This window comes from Gadus morhua, chromosome 11 (assembly GCF_902167405.1).
Source record: "Gadus morhua chromosome 11, gadMor3.0, whole genome shotgun sequence".
Taxonomy (NCBI): domain Eukaryota; kingdom Metazoa; phylum Chordata; class Actinopteri; order Gadiformes; family Gadidae; genus Gadus; species Gadus morhua.
The window spans coordinates 24,568,339-24,589,468 of record NC_044058.1 but is presented as its reverse complement, the minus strand read 5'-3'; the positions used below and the strand labels follow the sequence as shown (position 1 = coordinate 24,589,468).

General features: G+C 42.6%; 3 protein-coding genes across 3 annotated transcripts; 1 reads left to right on the top strand and 2 right to left on the bottom strand.

The window, feature by feature from the left end:
* Positions 1-1,357: 1,357 nt before the first annotated feature.
* LOC115553877 (granzyme A) lies at positions 1,358-8,212 on the bottom strand. Its single transcript, XM_030370398.1, has 8 exons — positions 7,670-8,212; positions 7,310-7,463; positions 6,764-6,911; positions 6,369-6,650; positions 6,082-6,259; positions 2,738-2,894; positions 2,290-2,362; positions 1,358-2,176 (listed from the first exon to the last, which is right to left on the bottom strand). Exons 1-8 carry the CDS (start codon positions 7,728-7,730, stop codon positions 1,994-1,996), a joined length of 1,236 nt encoding a protein of 411 aa, XP_030226258.1. The 5' UTR covers positions 7,731-8,212; the 3' UTR covers positions 1,358-1,993.
* A 1,651-nt stretch (positions 8,213-9,863) lies between these two features.
* On the bottom strand, positions 9,864-20,798 carry LOC115554389 (cell division cycle protein 20 homolog B). The gene is made up of 12 exons (XM_030371093.1): positions 20,527-20,798; positions 17,539-17,767; positions 17,228-17,340; positions 16,998-17,043; positions 16,608-16,727; positions 15,719-15,954; positions 15,395-15,495; positions 14,826-15,072; positions 14,313-14,438; positions 13,868-13,994; positions 11,661-13,705; positions 9,864-11,148 (listed from the first exon to the last, which is right to left on the bottom strand). Exons 1-11 carry the CDS (start codon positions 20,698-20,700, stop codon positions 13,605-13,607), a joined length of 1,620 nt encoding a protein of 539 aa, XP_030226953.1. The 5' UTR covers positions 20,701-20,798; the 3' UTR covers positions 9,864-11,148; positions 11,661-13,604.
* Positions 17,720-19,326, top strand: gpx8 (glutathione peroxidase 8 (putative)). Its single transcript, XM_030371092.1, has 3 exons — positions 17,720-18,151; positions 18,308-18,569; positions 18,762-19,326. Exons 1-3 carry the CDS (start codon positions 17,945-17,947, stop codon positions 18,923-18,925), a joined length of 633 nt encoding a protein of 210 aa, XP_030226952.1. The 5' UTR covers positions 17,720-17,944; the 3' UTR covers positions 18,926-19,326.
* Positions 20,799-21,130: the final 332 nt, after the last annotated feature.

Genomic DNA, 21,130 nt, shown 5'->3' with positions numbered 1-21,130 from the left:
CTGCGGCTATCGCCATCCGGCTTGAACCCCGCCCTACCTTTCGGCGGTGGAAACACGGGCCGTAACTGAGTTGAGCTACAGCGCACCCTCATTACTGGGCTGAGACGTGCTGGGTCCAAAGCGTACCCCCCGGTGGAAAAGCGCCATAAAAAAAACCAGGTACCAGATTTTTGCAATGGAAACGCATAAAAGGCAGGCCGAAGAGAGGCGAGTTGAGCTGATACAGTCAGTGGGAAAAGAGGCTGTAGTGTACAGGAAGTGATACAATGAGTAGGTGACTTACGGGACATTAACCAGGGAGCTTTAGACATGGGGTCCCTTTTATATCAAAAATGGTCTCAAAGGAAAAATACAATTCTCAATTTGAGGGCCCCAGCCCTCCAAGAAGTGACTCACAAAGCCTCAGCAAATGCTTCATCTCACGGCGCCTCACCCAGCGGTGCGAATGCCATGATTGTGAGCTGAGGTGGTTCTCAGATCTACTCTACCCATCCAACATGCATATTTGACAATCAGGCCTCTATTTAATAACAAAGAAAAGTTATGAGCAACATACACCTGAACTTCATTGAATCTTATAAGGTACGGGCTCCTTTTGACCTTTTGCCCCAGACTTGAAAAACTTGTCCACAGACTAGCTGTGTTTACACAAATTTCCATCACCAACCCACAGAAAATGGGTAACTAAAAACGTCCACTGTTTTAGGACCATTTCAGTTGGAGGTCATGCCCCAGTCATTCTAGGCTCAAATCATTCTAGGCTCACAATAATGTTTTTTTTTTATTATTATTATAAAAAATCAATCTATGTCCTTTAGGCCCTCTTCTATATGAAAAGATACCCCATGTCTTTAGCACATTCCCAAGTGCACCAGAACCCTAGATCACCCACCCATTATGGCACTTCCGGTTGGGCTATAGCCTCCAAACATTTCATTTTAGTAGAGTTGAATGCCCTCATTCATACAAAAGTGATCAATGGAGTTAAACGGGGTCCCATCCTATCATTTGCGACCATAACGTGTGTGACCATAATGTTTGAAATTCGTGTTGTATAATAAAATATATCATTTGGTTATTTCTTAAACAGAAAATAGATTATGACAATAAAATACACATTTCTCGCTAGAAATGTTATAAACACATTTTAATGCAGAAACTAGCGTAATATGGCATGTTGCCACTGTTCTCTGGTTCTGTTCTCCTTGGAACTTGTGCAGGCGCACTGATTACTCGTTGTGCCGGAATCTTATCATCAATTTTGTATAATTTTTCGTAAGATATGTTGCATTCAATATCGTTCATTCAATTCCTGAGAATGCCACTAAAGACATGATTCAGATACTGCACACTGTGAACAGAATTTAAGATAATTTATTCCATGTCGTTGCAAAGCTTACACAAACATCAATATGTTCTGCAGAACAGAGACAAAACGTTTTGGGCGCGGCAGTCCCTCCGTCCGTGAGAGTCAGCTGCCCGACGGCCTCCCCGTCAGCTCTGAGCTCCACACATCACAAACACACTATACTGTTGGCTACTCCTCCTTTGGGGTCTCCTTCCATCTGCTTTGCAACTGGAACCCTCCCTTGTAAAAAGTCGTTATTCAGCCTTTGCAAGTTTTTATTCGGCCTTGTAAGTTGTTATTCGGCCTTGTACGCCATACGTCACCTCACCCTCTTTGTCTTGAAGTAGCCTTTCACACATTGCTAGAGCAGATGGGCCTTCTAAGGCCTGGCTGTTATGAGTTTAGAACTCCTTATCAATCTATGTTAACCTTGCAGCAAGTAAAAATGAATAATTACCCCTAAATATTATGACTTACATACATAGATATTGCTAAAGCATAACTATTACTACCTGATTGATTTTACTTATAACAGCACATAAAAATACATTCTTCTCAGAGGGATGAGTGTTGCACAGATTTCATCCAATAATCATCATTATCTCGTATATCGAAACAATTATTTGAACATCATTTTGACATCATTCAGTTGCATGTTCCTCTCCTCTCATAGAACTCTTGTTTCTGCATTATTTTATTTATCCAGTCAATGTATTGTTTTGAAAGGAAAGTATACACTCCTGGTTTGGCGCTATTGGCACAGCCCATGCTAAAGGAAGTGATTCCTACTTGCACACCGTTGCATATCAGAGGATTTCCAGCTTCTGTCTGTAGAGAAAAAGATGACAACAGGAATGTATTCAAGTCCTCTTAGCCTACCGAATCTGATAGAAGATATTGATATTGAAATTATGGATTAATTAAAATCAAACAGCAGTTACCCAACAAGTATCCCGAACTTCCTGATTCTCGTCTACAGTTCCGGCACATAGCAAGTCAGAAGTGATGGTGTACCTGGTATTGTTATATTTGGTTAAGTTGCACGTTTCCCTTTTGATAACAGTGACATTGCCGGTGACATAAGATTTGAGACTTGTAAGGAGAGCAGAGAGAGGGCAAGATTTTGATGAGCAGAAATTAGCCGGGAGAGGCCTTATATCTGAATAGTGTCATTCTGAAGAAGGCCCCCTTTCAACCAGAAAATACATTCTCAGTGTTTCACTCATCAACATCAGAAGGATGGCTATGGGATTACGCACATATTACACCCAAATTAAGCTCGTAAATCGTACCTACAAGCCTACAGCTTCTTACCTACAGCTTCTACCAACAACAAACGTTATTCATGTGGTAATAAGCAGAAGTGTATTATTGGATGAATGAACCTACTGGATACAGTGGGCCGCGGACAGCACCCATGTGGAAGAGAGGAGGGTACCTCCGCAGACAGGATTTTCTACGCTTTTTCCATACAGGAGAGCCATGTAGGGCAGAGAATGAGCCTTCACCTTCTCCCCTCCGAGGATCTCAGCCTCGCCACAAGTACCTGTGGTTGAACACAGCACCGCTGAAAGATATAGTTATCCGTACAAAAACAATACAGCTTTTTCCAGGATTATTCGTATTTTAACAGGGATGCTAAGCTCTGACCCTGCCTGTAGCCATCCAAGGTGTTCCAACTCAATGACTAAATAGTAAATCAATCCAAAAGAAAAGTAATACAGACCATTTGGTGTTCTACTTACATGACTGGACATGGAGGACGAAACACAAGGTTTTAGCAAGAGCTAGCAATGAACGCGCCATAGCTTGTTTCTGATGCTAAAATAAAGGCGGCACTGAAACACAAGATCCAGAATGAGTTGCTTATATGGTCAGATCGAAGGATGTTGGTCAACCACAGAGAGATAAACATCCTTGATGTGCCTATGCATGCGCCTGCAAGTATCATTTTACACAGAAGCACAAGATCTATGTCAATGCTACACTCCACCTAGGTGTCTTTTACTGGGCTTCTCCAAACACAAGGTTGTGGGGTTGAAAGACATTCATTCAGTTTCTTCATTGTACAGTTTGCAGATAATGATACATGGCGCTGGTGCTCCATGTTGCCTTGCAGGAGATCTCTCACTGAGTGTGTGTGGAGATGGTTAGTCTAACATGTGTACATTGATACCGTCCACACTCACTCACTAGGGTTCTCCCTACAATTTGTATATGAATGAGGGTTTTCAACTCCACTAAAATGAAATGTTTGGAGGCTATAACCCAACCGGAAGTGACATATTTGGTGGGTGATCTAGGGTTCTGTTGCATTTGGGAATGAGCAAAAGACATGGGGTAATTCTTTCATATGGAAGAGGGCATAAAGGACATACAAGATTATCAATTTGGTTGTTCCACACCGACCGGAAGTGATCTAATCCCTCCCCGAGAGGTCACAGGAAGATGTTAATAAAACAACATTATTGTGAGCCTAAATGATTTGAGCCAAGAATGACATGGGGCATGACCTCCAACTGTAGATGAAATGGTCCTAAAATAGCCAGCCATTCTAGTTACACATTTTCTGTGGGATGGGGATGTGTGAACACCGTTTTTCAAGTCTGGGGCAAAAGGTCACTTCCTGTATGACTAAGGCCTCTTCGTATCTTTTAAAACACTCTTTCATATTAATGAAATTATGAACACGCCATAGCTCGTTTCTGATGCTAGAATAAAGGCCTTATGCCTACTGAAACACAAGAAGCTGCGTGCGTTTTTTTTTTTACAGCGATTGCAAAGGTTGTGGTCCAACCACAAAGAAAAGGTGCTGACACCTGGATGTAGACATGCAGGCGCCAACGTGACTGCATTGATATTGGCATAATAACTAATAACTAATACCATAACCATGCTTTATTAAAATAGCAAACCTAACAAAAATAATGAGGAATCTCTTTATCTTGCATAAACTTATTCAAATCCAATCAAGACAGAGTTACAACAGTCAGGGAACATTAAACTTTATTGATGATAAAAAAAATGAATGTAAATATACAGTGCTAATTTCTATGACTTTTGTTCTAAATACATCAAAAAGTTGTTATAATTTCTCAATTCTTCCTGCCTTACTCTTAAGGCATTAATGGCTTCAATCTTAGTGTCAGCCCTTAGCCTACACTGTAGGGCAAAAATATACGAAGAGTCAACAAAGATGTGCCATGATATAAGGCAGGGCAAGGCTGTAGCGAGGCAGGTTCATTCATGTTGCACCCTTCGAACACAAATTTCATTTAATGCTTTCCATCATCAAAAACACACTGCACCAAAAAAAAAAAAGCCTTTCATGGCTTTATCACTTTCCCAGACAACAGGGAAATGTATAACAGCAGCACTTGGGACAGAGTTTGTTAAAGAGCCAGTGAACCCAAAACCACTTTTATTTTGCTTTAAACGTGGTTATTTGTCTTATATAATCATCAAGATAGTATTCTATGCCATTTTTTCTCTGTTACCGAAGTAACAGTAACATTTTAGCCGGAGTCGGGGCCTTTGGATTGTTCAGGGGCCTGCGGCTTGGCTAGTCGAGTTTCTCTGTTTTTCTACGTTTTGCGTCACAGTTGCGTCACAGTTGCGTCCCAGTCGAAGTTGTTCGCCTAATTTGAAGCGCCATTCCAAAAAACCATTCCCAAGTGCACCAGAACCCTAGATCACCCACCCATTATGGCACATCCGGTTGGGCTATAGCCTCCAAACATTTCATTTTGTAGAGTTGAATGACCTCATTCATGTAAAAGTGATCAATGGAGTTAAACGGGGTCCCATCCTATCATTTGCGTCCATAACGTGTGTGACCATAATGTTTGAAATTCGTGTTGTGTAATAAAATATATCATTTGGTTATTTCTTAAACAGAAAATAGATTATGACAATAAAATACACATTTCTCGCTAGAAATGTTTTAAACACATTTTAATGCAGAAACTAGCGTAATATGGCATGTTGCCACTGTTCTCTGGTTCTGTTCTCCTTGGAACTTGTGCAGGCGCACTGATTACTCGTTGTGCCGGAATCTTATCATAAATTTTGTATAATTTTTCATAAGATATGTTGCATTCAATATCGTTCATTCAATTCCTGAGAATGCCACTAAAGACATGATTCAGATACTGCACACTGTGAACAGAATTTAAGATAATTTATTCTATGTCGTTGCAAAGCTTACACAAACATCAATATGTTCTGCAGAACAGAGACAAAACGTTTTGGGCGCGGCAGTCCCTCCGTCCGTGAGAGTCAGCTGCCTGACGGCCTCCCCGTCAGCTCTGAGCTCCACACATCACAAACACACTATACTGTTGGCTACTCCTCCTTTGGGGTCTCCTTCCATCTGCTCTGCAACTGGAACCCTCCCTTATAAAAAGTTGTTATCAGCCTTGTAAGTTGTTATTCGGCCTTGTACGCCATACGTCACCTCACCCTCTTTGTCTTGAAGTAGCCTTTCACACATTGCTAGAGCAGATGGGCCTTCTAAGGCCTGGCTGTTATGAGTTTAGAACTCCTTATCAATCTATGTTAACCTTACAGCAAGTACAAATTAATAATTACCCCTAAATATTATGATTTACATACATAGATATTGCTATAGCATAACTTTTACTACCTGATTGATTTTACTTAGCACAGATTTCATCCAATAATCAACATTAACTCGTATATCGAAACCATTATTTGAACATCATTTTGACATCATTGAGTTGCACATTCCTCAGAATAACTCTCGTTCTTCATTTTCTCATTTATCCAGTCAATGTGTTGTTTGGTAAGGAAAGCATACACTCCTGGTTTGGTCCTATTGGCACAGCCGATGCCAAAGGATGTGATTCCTACTTGCACACCGTTGCACATCAGAGGTCCTCCAGAGTCTCCCTGTAGAGAAAAAGATGACCACAGGACTGTATTCAAATCCTCTTAGCCTACCGAATCTGAAGATAGTGATATTGAAGTTATAGATTAATTCAAATCAAACAGCAGTTACCTGACAAGTATCCCGAACGTCCTGATTCTCGTCTACAGTTCCGGCACATACCATGTCAGAAGTGATGGTATACTTGGTATTGTTATATTTGGTTAAGTTGCACGTTTCCCTTTTGATAACAGTGACATCGGCGGACATCAGATCATCTGACATGGCTTTAATATGAACGTTGACGACCCCCCAACCAGCCACCATACAGATGGTACCTTCCTTGGGGTCTGGGATTGTATTTGCCAATGGCAAATACTTTAGGGCCATGGTCTCTTCCACCGCTTGGCTGAGCTGAACCAAAGAAAGTACAAAGTAACCTTTATCATCAATAGTGCAACAACACATGGTAAATACACTCCTTGTGTTGGATGTGATATGAATCAAATATATTATTATTATCTGACCTTAAGCAGCCAGAGATCGTGGATTTTAGTGTCAGCGTTATAGCAAGGATGTTGGTATTGCCTTGCAACCTTCCGGGCCTGAACAAATCCATCCGTCTTGCTGTTATTAACGGTGTCCACCCCAAGACGCACCGTACATATCATAGACCTAATCAAAAATGGGGTTTACTAATAAGTACCAGACAATAGCATAATACACACATCTCCACCACATAAATACTTAAGGTAGTGTATAGTAAGATCTGAGATTTGTAAGGAGAGCAGAAAGACGGCAAGATTTTGATGAGCAGAAATGAGCAGGGAGGGGCCTTATATCTGAATAGTGTCATTCTGAAGAAGGCCCCCTTTCAACCAGAAAATACATTCTCAGTGTTTCACTCATCAACATCAGAAGGATGGCTATGGGATATCGCACATATTACACCAAAATGAAAGCTCGTAAATCGTACCTACAAGCCTACAGCTTCTTACCTACAGCTTCTACCAACAACAAACGTTATTCATGGGGTGATAAGCAGAAGTGTATTATTGGATGAATGAACCTACTGGATACAGTGGGCCGCGGTCAGCACCCATGTGGGAGAGAGGAGGGTCCCTCCGCAGACAGGATCTCCTTTGCTGTTATACAGGAGAGCCATGTGGGGCAGAGAATGAGCCTTCACCTTCTTTCCTCCGATGATCTCAGCCTCGCCACAAGTACCTGTGGTTGACCACAGCACCGCTGAGAGATAGAGTTATTCGTACAAAAACAATGCAACTTTTTCCAGGATTATTCTTAATTCTTAACAGGGATGCTAAACTCGTGACTGAGCCTGCCTGTAGCAATCCAAGATGCTCCAACTCAATGACTAAATAGTAAATCAATCCAAAAGAAAAGTGATACAGAACCTTTGGTGTTCTACTTACATGACTGGACATGGAGGATGAAACACAAGGTTTTAGCAAGAGCTAGCAATGAACGCGCCATAGCTTGTTTCTGATGCTAAAATAAAGGCGGCACTGAAACACAAGATCCAGAATGAGTTGCTTATATGGTCAGATCGAAGGATGTTGGTCAACCACAGAGAGATAAACATCCTTGATGTGCCCATGCATGCGCCTGCAAGTATCATTTTATACAGAATCACAAGATCTATGTCAATGCTACACTCCACCTAGGTGACTTTTACTGGGCTCCTCCAAACCCAAGGCTGTGGGGTTGAAAGACAGTCATTCAGTTTTTGTTCATTGTACAGTTTGCAGATAATGATGCATGGCGCTGGTGCTCCATGTTCCCTTGCAGGAGATCTCTCCCTGAGTATGGCAAGCCGATTTGACATCAATTCGCTAGACTGGATATGTGTTGCAGATATCTGCAATTCTGTTTCGCCTAGTCAAAACTCACATTTCGGATACCCGCAACTGCATTCCTCCTATCCACAATTGTCATTTCAGATTTCCACAAAGACATTCCTCCTGGGCGAAATGACGTCATTTTCGCCATTCATGTCTATGGGGTTTCTCATTGCAGATATCCACTTTGTGAATTACGGATATCTGCAACTGAATTGTCGATATCTGTAATTCCAGTTTGAGATATCTACAATTTGATTCTGACTAGTCATAATTCCAGTTCAAGATATCTTTAATTGACCTCAATTCAAGATATCTACATGTCCCTTTTCAGATATCTTAAAAAGTTTTGACTAGGCGAAATGACGTTGTAGATATCTATAACTGGAGTTACGACTAGTTAAAATGACGTTGTAGATATCTCTAACTGGAGTTACGACTAGTTAAAATGACGTTGTAGATATCTCTAACTGGTGTTACGACTAGTCAAAATGACGTTGTAGATATCTATTATGAAGTTATAGATATCTTTTTCGAAATGTTTGGAGGCTATAACCCAACCGGAAGGTACATATTTGGTGGGTGATCTAGGGTTCTGTTGCATTTGGGAATGAGCAAAAGACATGGGGTATTTTTTTCATATGGAAGAGGGCATAAAGGACATACAGGATTATCAATTTGGTTGTTCCAGACCGACCTGAGGTGATGTAATCCCTCCCTGAGAGGTCACAGGAAGATGTTAATAAAACAACATTATTGTGAGCCTAAATGATTTGAGTCAAGAATGACATGGGGCATGACCTCCAACTGTAGATGAAATGGTCCTAAGACAGCCAGCCATTCTAGTTACCCATTTCTGTGGGATGGAGATGTGTGAACACCGTTTTTCAAGTCTGGGGCAAAAGGTCACTTCCTGTATGACTAAGGCCTCTTAGTATCTTTTAAAACACTCTTTCATATTAATGAAGTTATGAACACGCCATAGCTCGTTTCTGCGTTTTCTTTTACAGCGATTGCAAAGGTTGTGGTCCAACCACAAAGAGAAAAGGTGCTGACACCTGGATGTAGACATGCAGGCGCCAACGTGACTGCATGTGTGTTTGATATTGGCATAATAACTAATAACTAATACCATAACCGTGCTTTATTAAAACAGCAAACCTAACAAAAATAATGAGGAATCTCTTTATCTTGCATAAACTTATTAAAATCCAAGCAAGACAGAGTTACAACAGTCAGGGAACATTAAACATTGTTGATGATAAAAAAAATGAATGTAAATATACAGTGCTAATTTCTATGACTTTTGTTCTAAATCCATCCAAAAGTCGTTCTCATTTCTCAATTCTTCCTGCCTTACTCTTAAAGCATTAATGGCTTCAATCTTAGTGTCAGCCCTTAGCCTACACTGTAGGGCAAAAATATAAGCATAAAGTAGAATTATAATAACGAATGCAAGCCTACCAAACGTAGGTTTGGCTCATAGAATACTACTATTATAATCCCAAAGAGAATTTAACGTGGTTAACATTCATATATAGGTCTACTTAGTCAACTTCAGAATCCTGCCCTCCCATTGAAAGACATTCAAACCAGAACCTTATCTTCTTGTTGGTTAACGGGCAAAAATATACACTGCATTATAACAGCTACTAGTGTATGCATACCTCCACAGATGTTAAAATAGGTGAAGCATTTGCACGTAAGTGTAGCTAGTATATGGTTTGTAAAAGGAAAACATATGATTTGTTTTGGGATGCACCAAACAACCTGGTCTTTGGTGTAGGGTACAAAAGAGGTGATCCCTGGCCTCCTCTCTATTGAACAATCGTTTGGTCGATATTTCTACATAATACAACACAAATTACAAAGTAGCCTACTCTGGCCCTTATTAAAATGCACCATAAAAGTCATGTTTGAAAATGATTTAAAAATGAATGAAACTCTAACTATTGAAGTTTAAATTACGATCATAAATATGACATATGTCCATCTCAAGTTGAATGTATTGTGATTTTGATACATTGAAAGAGTGATCAAATTTTATCAAAACATATATTTGTTGTTAGAAAGCAAACATTTGGCCTTATTCCTCTAACGGCAATATTCCTTTTCCCCACCCAGCTAGCATCTTGAATCAAGTGGTCCGCTATAGGCTGTTCTAACCGTGGTGATTACCTTTGACAGGGGCCTTTATCACAACTGATGACATTTCATGGGGATCAACCAATAAGCATGACCACATCTGGTTACCTGGGGAGATGGGTTGGTTACCTGGCTGAACAGCAGTGACCACATCTGGTCACCTGGGGAGATGGGTTGGTTACCTGGCTGAACAGCAGTGACCACATCTGATCACCTGGTGGGATGGGTTGGTTACCCGGTGAGATGGGTTGGTTACCTGGCTGAACAGCAGTGACCACATCTGGTCACCTGGGGAGATGGGTTGGTTACCTGGCTGAACAGCAGTGACCACATCTGATCACCTGGTGGGATGGGTTGGTTACCCGGTGAGATGGGTTGGTTACCTGGCTGAACAGCAGTGACCACATCTGGTCACCTGGTGAGATGGGTTGGTTACCCGGTGAGATGGGTTGGTTACCTGGCTGAACAGCAGTGACCACATCTGGTCACCTGGTGAGATGGGTTGGTTACCTGGTGAGATGGGTTGGTTACCTGGCTGAACAGCAGTGACCACATCTGGTCACCTGGTGAGATGGGTTGGTTACCTGGTGAGATGGGTTGGTTACCTGGCTGAACAGCAGTGACCACATCTGATCACCTGGTGAGATGGGTTGGTTACCTGGTGAGATGGGTTGGTTACCTGGCTGAACAGCAGTGACCACATCTGATCACCTGGTGAGATGGGTTGGTTACCTGGTGAGATGGGTTGGTTACCTGGCTGAACAGCAGTGACCACATCTGATCACCTGGTGAGATGGGTTGGTTATCTGGCTGAACAGCAGTGACCACATCTGATCACCTGGTGAGATGGGTTGGTTACTTGGTAAGATGGGTTAGTTAACTGGCTGAACAGCAGTGCCGCTGCAATCCTGTCAGCATAACAAGAGAAAAAAACAAAAAACAAGAGTATGTGCTTTATCTAGACAAGCCACGTACATTGTATTAAACATATCGAGACCAGACCATATCCAACCAAGTACTGAATTTTATATGAGAGCATGAACACATCTCTTCATAGCTTCTTACAGACGTTTTTGTGGCTTTATTCTAGAAACATTTTTGTACCCTCAAAAAAAGAACGGTCCAATACCTCAATCAGAGGTATTGGAGTGAGGATTTGTTCATGATCTTAGTCACTAGTTGTTAGGTACTCTCTTCTCTTCTGTAATGCACTGGTGGAATTGTTCAGATAATTTGTTGTAACAATTTTATACAATCAAATATTTCTAATTGGAGTGCAAACATAGCAACAGCATCAATATTGAGTTTTAAATTAAGAATTCTAAGAAATCACTGAATGGAAATAGAGTTGCATCGGAGCTATCGCAGAGTGAGAAAAGCCGCCGAGACCATGTGATGTTCATTTTTCTTATCTACTCACGTGAGATTCTAAAACCAGAGATAAGGCAGCTGTGGTGTGTCCTCCACTAATCACATGCACAGTTATATGCAGTGGCGATCCCGTCTTGGTGGGGGGAGGTGATGTATGGACGCACGCAAGCAAAGTATAATTTTGCACTCAGCATGCAACCAAAGTTCTGACATCCTTATCCATCGAGAATCTGATGCTATCTAAGCATAATTCAGAAATACATCCAATAATATCACACCCACAGCAGGATGTTTGTTTATTTTCTGAAAGGCATTTCCTGGTCAAGGACACTCAACTCACAATCGGACACGAAGAGTCAACAAAGACGTGCAATGATATAAGGCAGGACAAGTCTGTAGCGAGGCAGGTTCATTCATATTGCACCCTTCGAACACAAATTTCATTTCGTGCTTTACATGTACAGAGAAACATCAAAAACACACTATACCAAAAAAAAAAAAGGCTTTCATGGCTTTATCTCTTTCCCAGACAACACAGGTAAATGTATAACAGCAGCACGTGGTTATTTGTCCTATATAATCGTAAAGAAAGTATTCTATGCCATTTTATCGCTGTTACCGCAGTAACGGTAACATTTTAGCCGGAGTCGGGGCCTTTGGATTGTTCAGGGTCCTGCGGCTTGGCTAGTCGAGTTTCTCTGTTTTTCTACGTTTTGCGTCACAGTTGCGTCCCAGTCGACGTTGTTCGCCTAATTTGAAACGCCAACTGACAGGCATGTGTTATACAACATTGCTTATTGTAATGCTCATAACAGTTACACAACAAGGGTACTAAAAAGTATCATATAGTTGGAGTGGGTCGTAACCGTGGGGATAACACGCACCCCCCTTTCCTAAAACACGAATCACATCAGAAACAGTGGGCTCGTTAAGACACACACAGACACACACTCACAAACACACGCACCTATACACACACACACACACACACACACACACCACACGCACACACACACACACACACACACACACACACACACACACACACACACACACACACACACACACACACACACAAACATCCTTTGTTATCACACCAACATCATGATGTAGGTTTTTTTTTTTCTAAATGGTATTTCCTGGTCTATGAAAGACAAGGACAAGCTTTAGCAAGGCAGGTTGATTTATATAGCACCCTTCAAACACACATTATTTTACGAGTACGAGAGTACAGAGTTTATTTTGACTAATTAGAACATTACAAAAAATACAAAACAACAAAATAAATTGCTTTATCGCTTATGACCACACGTAATTGTTTATGTACAGATAATAAATAGCATCCATTTGTCAGGGGGGGGGGTGCGTGTTGATGAATGCTGTGTGTTGTCTCATTTGTGTACGTGTAAGAGTTTAATGTCATATGTTGTCTTATTTGCGTTTATGTCTTATTGGTGTATGTTGTCTTATTTTTGTTTAGGTCAAATGTAGTATGTTGTCTTATTTGCGCATATGCCTAATTGTTTTCTATATGTCTATCCGTTTGTTGTATAATTCATAAAATAAAAAATGTATCACAAAAAAAAGAACCCTTCCACTATAAATGAGCTCTGCAAGGCCCGCACCATGGGGTTCTTGGTTTGGACCTCCCGAGAGAGGTTCTTCTGGTCAGACTTTGCATGTTCCAGTCTGGTTCATGTGGTTCCACATCTCCCACAGCATGATACCGATTATCTTAGCTTAGCCTTCCTGCTTGTGTTCCAAAGCAGGGAGGCATACACTTTATCTTGTGCATGCCCTTAGCAAATTAGTTTGTATCCATGTGATATACTTTCAAGTGTTGCAGTCGATGCTTGGAAGTATGGTTTCGTTAAGTCAGCTCCAATAATAAAGTACTTGTGTCAACAGAAGGCCCAGTAGTGCCATGCAGTTTGAGGTCTGCCTCCTCGACAGTGAGCTCTCCCCTCAGGGGAAGAGCTGTGTGCCTAGTGGTCTACAGGCTCCAGACGTGAACACGTTCGTCTGCTCCGGCAGAGAAAAGCCTGGAAGCAGAGGCTGGACTCATGGCCAAGTGCAGGACTCGGTCTGTGTGACCTGGAAGAACAAACAATAAAAGTGTGTTTTTTGATTCCTCACTGAGTTTTGGATACCTTACCTCAGAAGAGGTCTCATCCACCAAATGTCCAACTAGGACCCTGAAACAAACCATTAGTGGGTCTGGGCTGTCGATCGGAACACGGAGCAGGATTTCCCTACCTTTCAGCTGGTGGCTCCTGTTCAGGGAGGTTGGATTGTCAGCAGCCCAGCAGCTGATGTTGTGGTGGGGGAGACCGTGACCACACACCAGTGACCTTTTCTCCTCCGCCCACAGCAGGGAACAGATCTGAAGAGAATCGCTCAGCTGCATTAAATTGAATGTTGATTCAGATAAGGTAAAGATGCTACTTTTTCGATCCTATCTGGGAAATTCAATAGCAATTGAGAACAGAAAAGTAAAACTACAAAAATATGCAGAAAATATGTCTATACACAATACAGAGGCAATGGTCTGGATAGGAGCAAGTTAATCAAAGTTTTTCCTGGAAGTCTTCACCAATCTCTGTATACATATACACCAATACACACTAATGTATGTGGCAAGTGGAAGCCCAGAATCATCCACAAACTTGGTTTTATATTGCCTCATGTCTCATGTGTCTACCTGGGAGTTTGTTGCGTAAGAGTTGACACATGAGGCTGATTGGGTGTCCCATATTCTCAGCTCTCCGTCCCGCCAGCCTCCTCCTGTAGCAATCACATGCCGTTGCCACGGACACCATCCCATCGCCTGTGCACACATAAATATGTTTGGATACACAACACACGCGCACACACACACACACACACACACACACACACATACAGACAACCCCACACGCATTCAGAGAGATATGTATGAACTAAGTTTATGAATCCCACCAAAAAGAGGTGTATTCATCATTGTTTCACGCTTTAATCATCATTAGCATGGGCTACCTCATTACACACATGCAGCGGGGGAACAGAGAAGGAATATCCACTCAAGCTAAAACGCACATCTTTGAAGGCAGAAGTAAAAAAAAAACTAGTTTTATTGTTATGACCACGTAGATATAAAAAACAAAACCAAAAGCAAGTCAGGACTCGGCCAGCCGGCTCCCCGGGTGCCTCTGGTTCTCCTCCCGGGGGGCCTCACCTTGACGGCGCTGGGCTGCTTCATCGTCACCAGGGGAGGTCGCAGCGGCTTGGCCGTCTGGCTCGCCGCCGCCGCCGCGACGTCCCCGTCCCAGACGGAGAGACGGCCGTCCTTGGAGCCGCTGGCCAGCCGGTCCTCTCCGGGGGACCACTGCAGGCTGCACACGCCGCCCTGCTGGTCCGCCGCGCCCACCAGGGCAGTGGGGACCCGCGGGTCGTGGTGGTGGATGCGTCCCAGAACAGACCCACTTCATCCATGTCGGAGGGGGGGGGAACATATGGTGATGATGTGATTATTGTGAAACCTCACCATGTGACACAGTCAGGAAACTGTAACAAATAACAACGAGCAAAAGAAGTCTCTTTGAATGACTATCTTAGTGCAGCGTCTAGGTGACAGAATTGGTTTCAGAGAAAGTTTTTGAGCTAAAACATTTGCCGCATCGTAACTGTGATAGGATATGGTCAAAAGAAGAAAGACGAAAAGTAAAACACAATCTGTCTCAGGTTCATAGGTACACACGCGCACCATACACATGCATCGACACACGTGCACACAAATACGCTAACCTGCTGAGAAGGTTCTGCTTCCAGGAAAGCGCGCCCACCCCGGACAGATGCGGCCTCAAACACCCCAGGGTGATCTTTGTCTCTACATCCCACAGCTGAACAGTCACAAGAGACAAAAACACGTCACAAGGTTGACACCAGATGACCACAAACCACTTTCAGAAGTCAGTTTACAAGCCAGCCCCTTACGTACCCTGCTACCGAAGATGATTGTGCATATTCTAGTTGCAATAAGGAGGAGAATAAGAAAAATACACTATATATATGCAGCCCCCTTTTAGAACAAGGTTTGTAAAAGTGCTTTGACGTGCGGAATGATCTAACCTTTATCAGCCCCTGCCTGGTCCCGATGCTTAGCAGTCTGCCGTCTGCACTCCAGCAGAGAGAGGAGACGGGCTGCCTCGGCCGACCGGCCCTCCCAGGCAGGCTGTGTGGGGCTGGGCCTTGTGCTGGATGCACGTGCCCCTCCAGGGACTGTGTTTCTGAGTTCCACAGATAGACGTCGGAGCCCAGGGCCAGGGCGATCAAACCAGTGCAGCTACTGGCCAGGAGGTTTGAGTCTGTAAAGAGAGAGATTGAAAAAAGGAAAATAAACCCAGTACACACATGTGTTTGTACCCAATTGAATAACCTCAAAACACGTATTGTTTGAATATACAATCGGTGTTTGGTAGTGTGGGGGTATGTTTGTGTCATGGGTCTCAAGAGTCTCTTTGGTAGGAATGAGTGACTAACAGTGGCCCTCAATTACATTTCCTGCTTGTTGAAGATGAACTCTCATTTCGGTTTGGTTCTGCGGTAATTCTACATTATTTTTCAGTCAGACCACTGAAACTATGGTGTGGGACTTTGAGAAGCAGAGAAACACTCCCAAAAACTGCTGTGTCATAAACAAGACAATGCGAACTGTTGACCGGTTTTACCCACGGTATATCAACCTAATTTACCTCCTGGGATTAATAAAGCACACCTTACGTAGACCAATCGTCAATTTCAAGGCTTATTTTTAAGGAACAGTGTGTGTATTATGGTCTAGTGCAGGGACAGTTTTAAAGGAACATGGCTTGTGTACTATGGCTCGGTGCAAGGCAGTTTCAAAGTAACGTGAGATGTGTATGATTGCCCAGATCGTTCTAAAAGAACATGGTGTGTGTATTATGGTCGGGTGCAAGGACAGGTGACATGACAAAGCAGCCTGGCACTGGTCTCTTACAGTAGTCGTTGAGCAGCGAGGGAGCAGCTAATTTCATGGCCGCCTTGCTCTGTGGCTCAAGAGACTCTCGACTCAGTACTGCAAAGGGCTGGAGGGGAGTACCGCCATTTTGGTTCCATCCTGCAATAGAACATAAACCTGTTTTTCTTACTTTTGATAGACTGATGTACTGTGTGCATGATTGTGTGTGTGTGTGTGTGTGTGTGTGTGTGTGTGTGTGTGTGTGTGTGTGTGTGTGTGTGTGTGTGTGTGTGTGTGTGTGTGTGTGTGTGTGTGAATCTGTGGGTGCCTGTTTGAAGGAGTGTGTGTGTGAGTCTGTGCATGTTAGAGAGGGTGTGAGGTGTTTGTTTGTGTCTGCACGCATGTGTGTGCAGTGCAGTGCAAGATTACCATCAGTGTTTGTGTTTCCCTCTTCTGCTACAGCCCACAGCCAGCCCTGTGAAAAATTGTGTTAGTGTTGTTTTTGTGGTTGTCATCATCATCATCATCATCATCATCATCATCATCATCATCATCATCATCCTCATCCTCATCCTCCTCATCATCATCATCATCATCATCATCATCATCATCGTTATCGTCATGTTATCAAATTAGCTCTCTCAATCTTCTGCACACACCTTCCTTGTGGCATTGCTTGTTTCGGGCCTGCTTCGTATAGAGAAGACGGGTGGCGGGATAGGTGGTTTGTCAGTACGACTCTTCAAATCAGCTTCAACTTCCACCTCTGCACCTAGACGCATTGGTTTTCTTTATTTGTTTTGTTTTGTGTTTTGTATAATTTATGCATTTTATGAGCGGAAAAAAATACATTGTACTCAATATATAATATCAATATGTAATTTATATAATATATACAATATAAATATAAATTTATATCATTATTGCCTGTATATTAAATAATGAAAGGAAATAAATTATATTAAAACACCTTGCAGACTTTTATTTGTGACGTCTTGTGTTGTTTCTGTTGTTGAATCCCTCGGTGGAGAGTCCATGGCCAACCTTTGACGGACTGTGTCAAACTCATAGCAGGGAGAACAGCACCGCCCAGTGGCTAACGGAGTACTGGCCAGCGGTGCTCCATCACTTCCGTGACCCCGACAAATTCTTCTCCGGAAACGTTTGTAACACGCGTGATTCGATGGTGGATTATTTATCTAAAATAAAACGAAAGGATACAATGAAAAATGTTTGTTGATACATAGTTAGATAGTACTTTGATTTAGGAAGTACAGCTAATTTACGAGGTCATAGCATGTGAAATCTGATCCCGAACAGGCTCGCTGCAATATGACGTAAAGCCCCTTTTTTTTAAGGAGATTTACTCCTCCAACATGGAGGCTCTGGGGGGCTACCCTACGAAGTCGTCTAAAGTCAAAGTAAATAGGTACACGGTCCTTTTAAGCATGACAGTTGGCGTTGGCTGTTTATTTCTTCTTCAGACCAAATTGTTTACGCCGAGGAAACCAAAGGATTTTTATTCTTTCGAAGTCAAAGACGCAAAGGGGAGAACCGTTTCCTTGGAGAGGTACCGTGGAAAAGTAAGTTGGACCCTGCTTCCAACTATTTTAGTCGACATGCTTTAACTGTTCAGTTCATCATCACACATTGTACGTTCAGAACACAGATAGATGTGATCAATAGCCGAGTGTGGACGATGTTGGGTAACAGACATGTTATTATTATGTTCTGCACAGGCGTCGTTGGTTGTCAACGTGGCGAGTCAGAGCGAGCAGACGGAGGAGAACTACCGTTCACTGCAAGAGCTCCACCGAGAGTTGGGCACGTCTCACTTTAACGTGCTGGCGTTTCCTTGTGGGCAGTTTGGCCTCACCGAGCCGTGGGGCACCCGGGAGATCGAAGCATTCGCCAAGTCCACCTATGGCGTGACCTTCCCCTTCTTCAGCAAGATCAAAATAATGGGCTCCGAGGCTGATCCTGCTTTTAAATTCCTCACAGGTCAGTTTAGGGCGTTTATTTACCATGAGTCTAACATTTTTCGGTGTTTATCATTGCATTGAGTTGTGTCATTCTAATGGCATTTAGGCCTGGACCGGCTGCGATGGTTTGCGCTATAGGCCTATATATAATATAAATATATACAATATAAAATATTATTGGTAACCAATGTTGAACGTTTTTTTTTCTCAGAATCTGCAAAGAAAAGCCCAAAGTGGAACTTCTGGAAGTTTCTGGTCAGTCCGGAGGGGAAAGTGGTTCGATTCTGGCGAACGGAGGAGCCCATGGAGAGCGTGCGTCAAGATGCCGTGGCATTGGTGCGCGACATTATTCTCAAGAAAAGAGTTGAACTGTGACACTTTTTTTGTACTCCTTTGAATGACACCCGAGTGGAGTGGACATATTTGAAAGAGTGTATTTCCAGACAAAGAAATAGTCCTAGTGCTGAGGAACCTAGAAGTGTGCTAGACTCAAACCAGTAGCACGGAAATGTGTCAAAGGGTTCTCAGCGGTCATGTTGAAAGCATCAACAAGAACAATCTGGATGTGCATATGTTTATTGTGCTGATTGCAACGGTGAAGAGGTGCTCAGACACACGTCTCAGTGTTCACCTAACCATGTGCTCATCCCCATCTCCTATAACCACTTTGTACACACAGTATAGCTGACTACATTTGGACCGGGAGAACCTTTGAAGATGTCCATGCCGAGTGGAGCTTATTCGAATTAATAAAACACATTTCTGTTAGTCTCTTATGATCTCTTCTAGTCTGCATTTTGACCGATTTTCAGACTTTATCTATCTATCATAGGTGTCAATTGACATGATTGATCGATGCATCTCTGTGCACCAGATCTGACCTTGAGGTGGAGGTCTGGTGTGTTGCCTTGCTGTGTCGTTGGGGATCGAACCACAGACATCCAGTCAATCTGACTAGTGAAAATGTAAATCTTATTAAGAATAGAAATTCATGCTATTTCATTTTTTTATTGTAAAAATGACATTTAAAAAAAAAAATCTTATCTTGTGGCATTAAAGATAGATAATACGAAGAATATAGAACTAGAAATTCTAAATACAACCAACAAAAAACATTGACCGACATTGTATGTATAGTCATTTGGTAGAGTTTTTATTAGATTTCTATAACAAATAGAGCAAATCTCATTTCAAGCGTTGCATATTTTTCATTGTAAAAGGACTGTTGTTCAATATGAAGTGTTCCTCCTCATAACCAGTTGAAATCGGAGTGGCCTCAGTGGGAGGAGACAGCACCTTACTGGTTTCCATGGATAGTAGGAGGGCAGTAGCAGGTAAGCTGGCAAACACACAACAAACCAGCTAACAAGACACTGCCTTCCAGCCGACCCAATCTCAGCACTGCTTCCTGGACCAGTCCCTTCACTCCCTCAACTGGCTTTTGCAGTTGAAAGACCGCGGACATGTCTTAACTGAACTCAACGCATCAGATCAGATACGTCCTTAGTTGCACATTTTTACGTGTGACTGAGATATGCAGAAGGCCTGATAGGCCTCAAACGTTGTCGTGAGCATAATAGGGGGACTTGAAAACGTATAAATAGTGTGATGTAGTCTCAGGTAGCAAGTCAGGATCCAGAGCATTGTTAATTGACCAATAATACGTCAACTAACATTGCACTGCCTCCAAACCAGCCACAACTTAAAAAATAGAACATAAATTGACCAAGTGATTCCATACAGCTGCACAGACGTTATTGTTTTCAAGACGGACTTACAGATCTTACTGGGATTTGATTGATCATGGGATTCAAAAAATTGAAGTGTTTTAACAAATGATGCGTCGGCAAAGGCAACAAGGAGTGTCTGACCGCTGCCAAGCACTGCTCCAGTGCTACAACATACACTCCATCCTAGAAGTATTGAGTCCATTATTATACTGCGGTGTGGTGTTTATATAGAATGTAGACCCTCACCTTCTGGGCGGACAACTCCAAGGGACAGTGTTTCCTCTTTTCTACAAATTCTCCGAGAAGCATCCTTAGGTTTATTTTCTTCTTCCCATCCCAACAGGAGAAGGGAGATTTCAACAAGTCCTTGGTTCCCACCCAAAAGTCCGAATATAAAGTTGTTGACGGAAGAATCCCCATGCAATAGGCCTATACTCTAAAGTGAAATGCACGGCCTGCATTATCAACACACTTGGTTGCGCATGACATGCCATGCGCACCTGCTCTGCCTTCTCGTGGGCGATATCTGCCCCTAAATAAGCGCCCCGGGCGGACTGCAGCGCGGGAAGCGCACCTCGAGGCACGCCATTGGTGGTTCAAGGGCTTTAATGGGGGGATTGTGTGTTCTGTGATTTTCTTAGTGTTGTGAGTTCCCCTGGAAACTAACTTGGAAAATGAAAGCAACGCAACAAAGTTAGATTTGTCATCGGTGTCATGTAACAGGACGCATGCCAAACAATCATAATGGAGTTTTAATTGTGGCTGCTTTTTTAGCAGGTGGCAACACTTTTTTTTATTTCAAGTCGATTTGGATTGAGAACATACCAACATTAATATCATAACCAATACG

What these genes read in the sequence shown, in the direction of transcription:
- LOC115554389 (XM_030371093.1), bottom strand. Translation starts at nt 20,700, where the DNA reads ATGGGGATTCTTCCGTCAACAACTTTATATTCGGACTTTTGGGTGGGA. An exon ending in CTCGCTGCTCAACGACTACT is followed by an intron (nt 15,955 to 16,607) that starts GTAAGAGACCAG and finishes CTCTCTTTACAG; the next exon opens with ACTCAAACCTCCTGGCCAGT. An exon ending in AAGCAGAACCTTCTCAGCAG is followed by an intron (nt 15,073 to 15,394) that starts GTTAGCGTATTT and finishes ACATGGATGAAG; the next exon opens with TGGGTCTGTTCTGGGACGCA.
- LOC115553877 (XM_030370398.1), bottom strand. Translation starts at nt 7,730, where the DNA reads ATGGCGCGTTCATTGCTAGCTCTTGCTAAAACCTTGTGTTTCATCCTC. An exon ending in ACCGCGGCCCACTGTATCCA is followed by an intron (nt 6,912 to 7,309) that starts GTAGGTTCATTC and finishes ATTTTTGATTAG; the next exon opens with GTCTATGATATGTACGGTGC. An exon ending in ACGATCTCTGGCTGCTTAAG is followed by an intron (nt 6,651 to 6,763) that starts GTCAGATAATAA and finishes TCTTTGGTTCAG; the next exon opens with CTCAGCCAAGCGGTGGAAGA.
- gpx8 (XM_030371092.1), top strand. Translation starts at nt 17,945, where the DNA reads ATGGAGGCTCTGGGGGGCTACCCTACGAAGTCGTCTAAAGTCAAAGTA. An exon ending in TGGAGAGGTACCGTGGAAAA is followed by an intron (nt 18,152 to 18,307) that starts GTAAGTTGGACC and finishes TGTTCTGCACAG; the next exon opens with GCGTCGTTGGTTGTCAACGT. An exon ending in TGCTTTTAAATTCCTCACAG is followed by an intron (nt 18,570 to 18,761) that starts GTCAGTTTAGGG and finishes TTTTTTTCTCAG; the next exon opens with AATCTGCAAAGAAAAGCCCA.